General features: G+C 43.4%; 1 protein-coding gene across 1 annotated transcript; it reads right to left on the reverse strand.

Annotated features, from left to right (window-relative positions):
- Positions 1-2,762: 2,762 nt before the first annotated feature.
- Positions 2,763-5,651, reverse strand: LOC110204630 (fatty acid-binding protein, liver-like; the record flags this gene model as incomplete). The annotated part of the gene is made up of 4 exons (XM_020980768.2): positions 5,560-5,651; positions 4,985-5,157; positions 3,575-3,667; positions 2,763-2,815 (listed from the first exon to the last, which is right to left on the reverse strand). Coding segments are annotated over exons 1-4 (386 nt in total), but the record flags the coding sequence as incomplete, so codon positions are not given.
- Positions 5,652-8,001: the final 2,350 nt, after the last annotated feature.

Consider the following 8,001-nt stretch of genomic DNA (forward strand, 5'->3'; position numbering starts at 1 on the left):
GGCACTCTGTCTCCTGCACCATCTAGCTGCCCTCTACATATTACATAATAATATTAGGATCGTGCTTTAGTTTTTAGGCTGAAGTTTCACCTGAATGAGAAACCCTTATCAGTCTTGCTTTAACTATCAATTTCAGTGCAACATTCTGCACTGAATTTTTAAAATATCCTTCTTGAAGATCTATTTTCTTTCTTACTTTCTTTTCTTTCTTCCCTTCTTCCTTCCTTCCTTGTCCCTAATTTTCCCACTCCAAAAGTCTATTGGTGCTTGACCAGGTAATTTCCCCAACCCTCTTTACTGTCTTAAATGAAATGTCTCTTTAACTTGGCACCTAACTTTGGAGCTCTGAAAGAAGAGTCTGTACCCATTTTCCATGACCACTCTCATTTTGAGGTGAATAGACTTTGCTGCTTTCTGTGTTCAGCCAAGGCAAACAAAAAGGTAGACTTCCTCATAGGAAGATTCCTGAGAAAATGACAATGGTCCCAACCTGATTATGGGAAGAGGGATGGGCAAACTGCTCTCAGAACCTCAGGGCTGAGAGAGTTAGTGACTGTAGAAATTCTAGATTTGGAATCTGAGGGCTCTACTTTGGGGCATTGAAAGTTTGCAGGTCCCCATCCTGAGTCATCCCTGAGAGTCTGGAATTATATAACACTCCATACCCCAAGGAAGCAGCAACAGAACCAGCCCGGATCTTCTGTTTAGAATTTGCAGAGCCTGGGCCTGACTTAGAGTCTGAAATCAGAAAATAGTCTGGAAAAATAAGTAAACAACAAAAAAAGGAACCCCACCCAAAACCGCTGTTATGATGACAAGGGTACTTAAGGCACAAACCTAGAAGAAGAGAATGACTCAAACATTTACCAGCAAAGCCCCAAAGAAAAGTACTGCTTAGGTACAAATTCAACTAGAATACCCCGAAGAGAGGAAGCAGAGTTATTGTTGCTGCTATTGTTGTTCTTAAGAGTTGAAATGTTTTTATACATGAAATGAGAACACTAGAAAAAAATGGAAAAGAAATGGCAATTAGGGAAGAAAGAATGGAATGGAAACCAACAGTCTGGCATAAGAGGTACAAAACTCTGTCTATGCAACAAACCTGAGGCACTGAGGCGCCCAAGCAAAGTGGTGCAGTGTTTAGAATGCAGAACCTGGAGTCAGGAAGGACTGAGTTCAAATCTAGCTTCAGACACTGTATGACCCTGGTCAATTCACTTAACCTCTCAGTGTCTCAGTTTCTTCATCTGTGAAATGGGGATCGTAATAGCACCTACCTCCTGAGATAGTTTTGCAAACCTCAAAGTATAATATAAATATTAGTTGTTATTATTGTTGTTGTTACTCTGAGGAAGCTGCCACATAGGATGGTGGGGAAGATAGAAGAGAGAAGGAGGTTACCCAAGCCAACCATATCATAGCTTCCAAATTTCACAGATTATTCTTGTTTCTTTCTGATGTAAGAAAAAAATGCCTGTTAGAGCAATCCAAAAGAGGATAGGAATAAGCATTTATATAGTGCCAGACACTTGCTAACTTTACAAATGGTCTGATGTGATCCTTACAGCAATTCTGGGAGGCAGGTGCTATTATTATCAAACCCACTTTACAGATGAGGAAACTGAGGCAAAGTGACTCGCCCAGGGTCACACAGCTAAGAAGTATCTGAGACAAGATTTGTACTCAGGTTTTCCTAACTCCAGGCCAAGTACCCTAAGCATTACATCACCAGCTGCCTGAAACAGAGACATGGTTGCTTTGAAAGGTAGCAGATTCTTTCTCACTGGAGGTCTTCATGCAAATTATGGATGATCATTTATCAGGTGTGATGTAGAGGGAATCTTCTTCTTCAGCTATGGTTTGGACTAGATGGCCTCTGAAATTCCTTCCACCCCTGAAATTCTGTGATTCTGTAAGTCAGGTTACATCTCTGTGGTTCTCATGCAGCCAAAGGATTGTCAGAGCTGACTGCATGTTGTCCTTTTAAATCCTGGGACCAGGCCTGCCTTGCCGAAGTTAAGGCTGTGCTCCTCAATTAGGCTTCCCCTCTCAGATGTGAGCTTCATAACCCAAATCTTCCTCATTGTTTACTAGAAAAATGGGTCCTTCAGCTGGTGTCTTCAAGGTCCTATTCTACATAGCTGGTCTAAAAAATACCCTTCTCATTTAAAACACATACACACACACCTACACACACACATACACACATTGTAACCAAGAGCTTTTGGACTCAAAATACTTTGATCTAAAGGTATGTTTCTTACCTAGGCATTTTAGGTACAGAATTAGGGAAATAGAAATAATGGTGCTTGTGGGGTGTTGGTGAGGAATGGGGGACATGAGTCACAAGCCCCCTAAAACACCTACAAGGTAACAACTTATTCCATCAAGGCCAAAGTGAGCACCATTTCTTCTAGGTGAATGATAATTGCAAAAATCTTTCAAACTATTCACTTTTTCTGGCTCCCTCCATTCCTTGGAGAGGTGGGTAACAATGGGTGCAGAAGGGTGTATATACTAGCAAATGGAGTCACTTTGTTGTTTGGTTTTGCTTGCCTGCTTTTCTTTGTTGTAAGGTGAGGCTCATTGGGGGTGGGGGGCAGGTGCAGTGAATTCAGAAATGGTTGTGATGTAAGAATAAAAGGCATCACTAAAACCTTGAATAAACATATGCTTGTAAAGTCATTCAAAAGACAGATTTTTTTAACAAGCCACATTTTATTGTACCAATTTCACACAGTAAAAATAAATGGAAAGCAGACATGTCTAATTCTCTACTGATTCTCTTGCAGACAACATCACCCAAGGTAAAGGTCTGAAAGCCAAGAAGAAATCCAGTGTTAATCTTTCCTGGAATGTCTTGCAGTATATCAGCATGTATACCCATCAATGATCTTGTATGTTAGATATAGAGATAGGTTTGGCAATCTTCTGGGTTTTTGTTTGGGTTGTCCATGCCTCCTGAGGGAACCTGGGGAGGCTGTCTTTGGGGTCTTCGAGGGCCCCATTTAAAAAATAAAATAATCCCAGCAAGGTTCACAGTGTAAGGATGACAGAGATGCCAGCTGGAAAAGGGTTTTAATGCCTGAAGGGGGATTGCAGGAATGGTGAGGATAGGTGACTGGGGGTGGAGGGATGATAGGATCATGGCTTTTTAGCTGAAAGGAGCCTTAGGGGTCACCCACCCAACTCCCTGGGAGTCTGCCATAAATGCTACATGTTGCTTTACTCAGGGTGTTGGGCAATAACTCCTCCCCTCTCCCTCCTCCATCCCTGCTGTTCTCCATGTCTTTCCTCCATTCTTTTGTCCTCCTCCCCTCTTTTCTCCCTCTTCTCTACTGCCCTCCATCCTCACCTGTCTTTTCCTCATCTTCTCTTCCCTCCCTCTTCTCTACTGTCCTCCATCCCCTCACCTGTCTTTACCTCACCCCCTCTTGCCTCCTTTTTGAGAGCAGGCACTGCCTCCCTTATTCTATTGGCAGCCCCAGTACTTGACACCTAGTATGTGTTCTCCAAATGCTTTTTGGATCCATCCCCCACAACCAAGCAGGAAGAGGAACACCTGATCACTCACGGTGGTGATTGTATCTCCATTGAGTTCAGTGACAGACTTCATTCCTTTGAAACTTGTCACCAGCTTGTTACCTCCTTCTAGATTCACTACAGTCTGTAGGGAGACAGAAGAGTTAGCTCTGGCAAGCCCTAGGGACTGGGGGTGAGCCAGGGATGCACTGGTAAATGTGCAACAACTGGTTTTCTGGAGGGAAAAAATGTACACACAAATTTTCATTATAATCTGTATTAACATTTGAGTATAATTTGCATTGTTAACACCTTCTCATCACTTTAAAACAGGCAATCAATAAAACAATAAATCAGTCCTTGATTTGTAGCGTTTGCTATTTTCTAAGGGGTAAATGCTCACACTTAAAATTTAACAATGCGATGACACTCTCCTGCCGGTTTCAGCTGGCTCCAGCACACCCCTCGAGTAAGTGGCCAAGCCAGATTCCCTGCAGAACTTCTTGTTTCTATACTTCACTGGCTGGATTGTTTTCTAGTTCTCTTAGCCTTTTCCTTACTTTTCCTCCTCTCCCCTTTTCTCTTCTCTTCCTTTTGCTGTCTGTGAGTCAGTCAATAAATATTTATTAACCGTCTGAGATGTATCACATTGTACTAAGTACTGAAGACAGTCCCTGCCCTCAAGGAGCTTACAATCTAAGGGGGAAACAATAAGCAAACAGGTACAAACAAGTCATAGACTGGATAAGTGAGAAATAATTAACAGAGGGAAGGCCCTAGAGCTAAGCGGTTGGGGAAAGTTGTCTGTTTTTTCAGCCAAAGACAAGGTTGATTGAAGATTCGCCATATTACAGTTTTAAGGAATCTGAGCATCTGTGGGTTATTGGCTAGATCGTGAAAATCTGCGCTGTTGGGGAAGGTTTCTTGTAGAAGAGTGGGGGGAGATTACAGTTGGGACTTTAAGGAAGCCAGCAGAGTCAGCAGTCTGAGCGGAGGAGTGAGAGCATTCCAGACATGGGGGATAGACAGGGAGAATGCTGGAGCTGAGAGATGGAGGGTCTCGTTTCATGAACAGCTGGGAAGCCAGGGTCACTGGATGGCAGAGTATGTATCAGGGAGTAAGGTGTGAGAAGACTGAAAATGTAGGAGGGGGCTGGGTTATGAAGGAAACAAGTCAGCTACTGAACACAGCCAGCATGGGCTGGAGGCACTGCTTCCTGGCTGGTCCTCTATACCATATTCCACCAGACTGCTTTTCATCTAATCTACCTATCTTGCAACACGTTGGCTAACAGAGATATTTTTGTGTCTTATCTCCCTAGCAGGCTGCAAGCTTACTCCAGGGGGTTATGGACCAAGTTTTAGCTAATCTTTGCATCTCCTCCAGGGCTTAGCCCAGAGGCTAATACGCGGCACCTTAATGAATACCATGTCCCTAAATTTAATTAAGTTATATTCTTACCTTGACCTTTTCCCCAGTTGGAGTGCTCAGCTCACACTCCTCCCCCACAGTGAACTCCATCACCTGGATTTGGTTATCATTGTTGAAGGTGATCTTGAAGTGATTTCCATTTTGTACAATTTCGGACATTCCCCTGGTATCCTTTCTCTTCTGTATGACGTCATCAGGTAGACCTGGTTCATACAATAGACATTCACCTACAAGGCATCTAAGAGCCAAATGATCTCATTTGGGTCTCGTGACAGCCCTGGGAGGTAGGGACTATTATTATCCCCATTTTCCAGATGAGGAAGCCAATGTTGAGAGCAGTGAGATGATGCAATCCATATTATGGAATGTATTAAGAGCAGAGCCAGGGCTCACATTCAGATCTGACTCCTCATTCTGTTATTCTTCACCCTGACACCCAAGCCAGGCTCCTGAATGCCTGCCCAGAGCCTCACTAGTTGGATTATTTCACTTGCTGCAGGTTCCCTGTATTTTAAGTTCATCCCTTCTGGCAACCACAAGTATAATGCCCCTGTCCCTTTAATCCCATCATTTGATGCCCAAAGGCTGTTCTCCTAAGCACTTACCAGCAGCCTTCAAGAAGGCTTCAAAATTCTCTTGGGACTGGAGCTGGTACTTTCCTGAGAAGTTCATGGTGAAGGGATGTTCTCTCAAAACACTGTCTGGGAGAGAAGGTGCCTGGCCTGGCCCTGAGAGTCTGGTTTTATAGGGGGCTCGTTCCCTTCAAATGTTGGTCAGAGGTTATCGTTTGGAACTTTTATGATTCTGCTCAATCATTAATTCCTTGGTAGCAATGTTCAGCAAAAAAGAATAAGGAAGGCATGGGGGGAGTTAACTGGAGTGCCTGGCCACTTGGTACAGGAGTAGGGGGTGATCTATCCAATTGTCCAGAGTGTCTGGGGCTGGGAGGGGAGGACAGTGCCCACTGGCATAAGGAAGGGGAAATAATGAGGTCTTTTCACTTTGTGGCAACAAGAAGAAATATCAATGTGGCACTTTTTTGTTTTGTATTACATCGTGCTTTCTTATGCATTAGCTCATTTGATTCTTACAAGTATCCTGTAGGGTAGCTGATGAAATCATAGTTGCTTCAGTTTTAGAGATGAGGAAACCAAAGTTTGTCAAGGTCACACAGCATGTAAAACACTGAGCTGGGGTGGATATCAAGGGATTTCTCAGGCTCAACTTGTCATTTCTCACCTGCAGGACTTTGTATAAAACAGGGTACTGAATTTGAAGCCAGAGCTCACTATGAGAAGCTTATGTTTTACTGTGTGTGTGTGTGTAAGCACATGTGCTCTCATGTATATGTGTGTGTATGTGTATAGGAGGGCAGAGTATTCATTTTTATCTCTGTCTCCTCAGTATGTATCACACAGCAGGCATTTAATAAATATTTGCTGATTGGAATTCAACCTGAGTTATTCTCTTATAGTTTAGGATTTTCACTTTCACTTTCTCAGAGTTTACATTGACCCCTAAACTGAACTTTTTTTCATTCGGTCATTTTCAGTTGTGTGCAATTCTTTGTGACTCCAATTCAAGGTTTTCTTGGCAAAGTTACTGGAATGGTTTGTCTTTTCCTTCTCCAGCTCATGGTACAGATGAGGAAACTGAGGCAAACAGGGTTAAGTGACTTGCTCAGGGTCACACAGCTAGGAAGCTTCTGAGGTCTTATTTGAGGCCCAGTGCGCTATACACTATGGTGCCACCTAGCTGCCAAACCACTACACTAGGGGCATTTTTCAAACACTAATTCTGTAGTCCCAACACTGTACTGTCCTTCACTACATTGCACACTCCCTATGTCCTACTCACACAAAATTTCATTTTATTTCAGAGCTATAACTGCCAAGCCAGTGACATGTGAGAATCTATAAATGGGACTTTGCCTTTTTAAGACCAATGAAAGAATCGTAAAGGAAAATGACAGAGCAGTGTGACTGTAAACTGTGTTTATCAATTAAACACCAAGCACGTGATGTTCCTTTAGCTGCTAGAAAACACCTTTTATTTTTTTAGTTAAAATTAATTTTTGTTTGTTTATTGAGTTTGGGTCTCCCTATATCTCTCAGGCCAGAAGCATAGCAACCACTCATTCAGGACCCCAGTCCCAATCAGTTAATCTGCTTTGTGTCTCTGACCTTGGCCAATTTACTGCTGGTTAGGCAACTTGGGAGCTGGGGGTGTTGATGGCAGACTTAGCAGCTCAGAACTCCTGAACACAAGCCATTCACCAGCCTCCACCTCCTCCTCCCATGCCTGGTGAGGGCCTATAAGCATTTACCACTGCCCACAGAAAAAAGAGGAGGGAGCAATGTTGCCAATCTGGACCAGGACCAGGGACAGTGGTGAAAGGGCCACAACCTCACTGGCTTATAGACACTGGCCAGAACAGAAAGAGTAAGATAGAGAGGAGTCAGAGGTAGAAAACCCAGGTACCACCATGACAGTCAGTCCCCTGTTTCCTGAGGTGTGTTTCATCACCGATGAAAGGTTCCTCTTTATTCTTAAAGCTGCCCTTGCTTGTCTTATGGCAGGCCCGGAGCATTCACACAAAAACGGGGACAGAGAGATGGACTAGAGGGATGCAGGAATAAATGTAATTTGTCATTTGAGGGCTAAGTCAAGAGTGAGATGCTACATACAGGCTACAAGCTCTGGACCCATGTCATGGTCTTGTGTTAGTCCTCACATTTCTTTGTTTCTCTTGGCCTTCTGACCCTGCCATCCAGACCCTCCCAATGAAGACTTTCCTCTCTCTATTTGGCTTCCACAATGTTCTTATCCTGGTTCTTCTGTCTTTCTGATCCCTCCTTCTCAGGCTGCTTTCCTGACTCATCAATCATCTTCCAATCCCTAAGTGCTGGTTTCCCCCAAGGTCCTTTTCTTCTCGCCTTGTTTCTCTCCACTCTATCTCAGTGATCCCAATCAATTATGTGTCTCATACTCTTCTCTTTACTGTCGATATTCAAGTCTATACTTGTAACAATACTAAATTCTCTCCT

The sequence above is a fragment of the Phascolarctos cinereus genome, unplaced genomic scaffold (genome assembly GCF_003287225.1).
Source record: "Phascolarctos cinereus isolate Bilbo 61053 unplaced genomic scaffold, phaCin_HiC Scaffold_730;HRSCAF=1371, whole genome shotgun sequence".
NCBI classification, from domain to species: Eukaryota; Metazoa; Chordata; class Mammalia; order Diprotodontia; family Phascolarctidae; genus Phascolarctos; species Phascolarctos cinereus.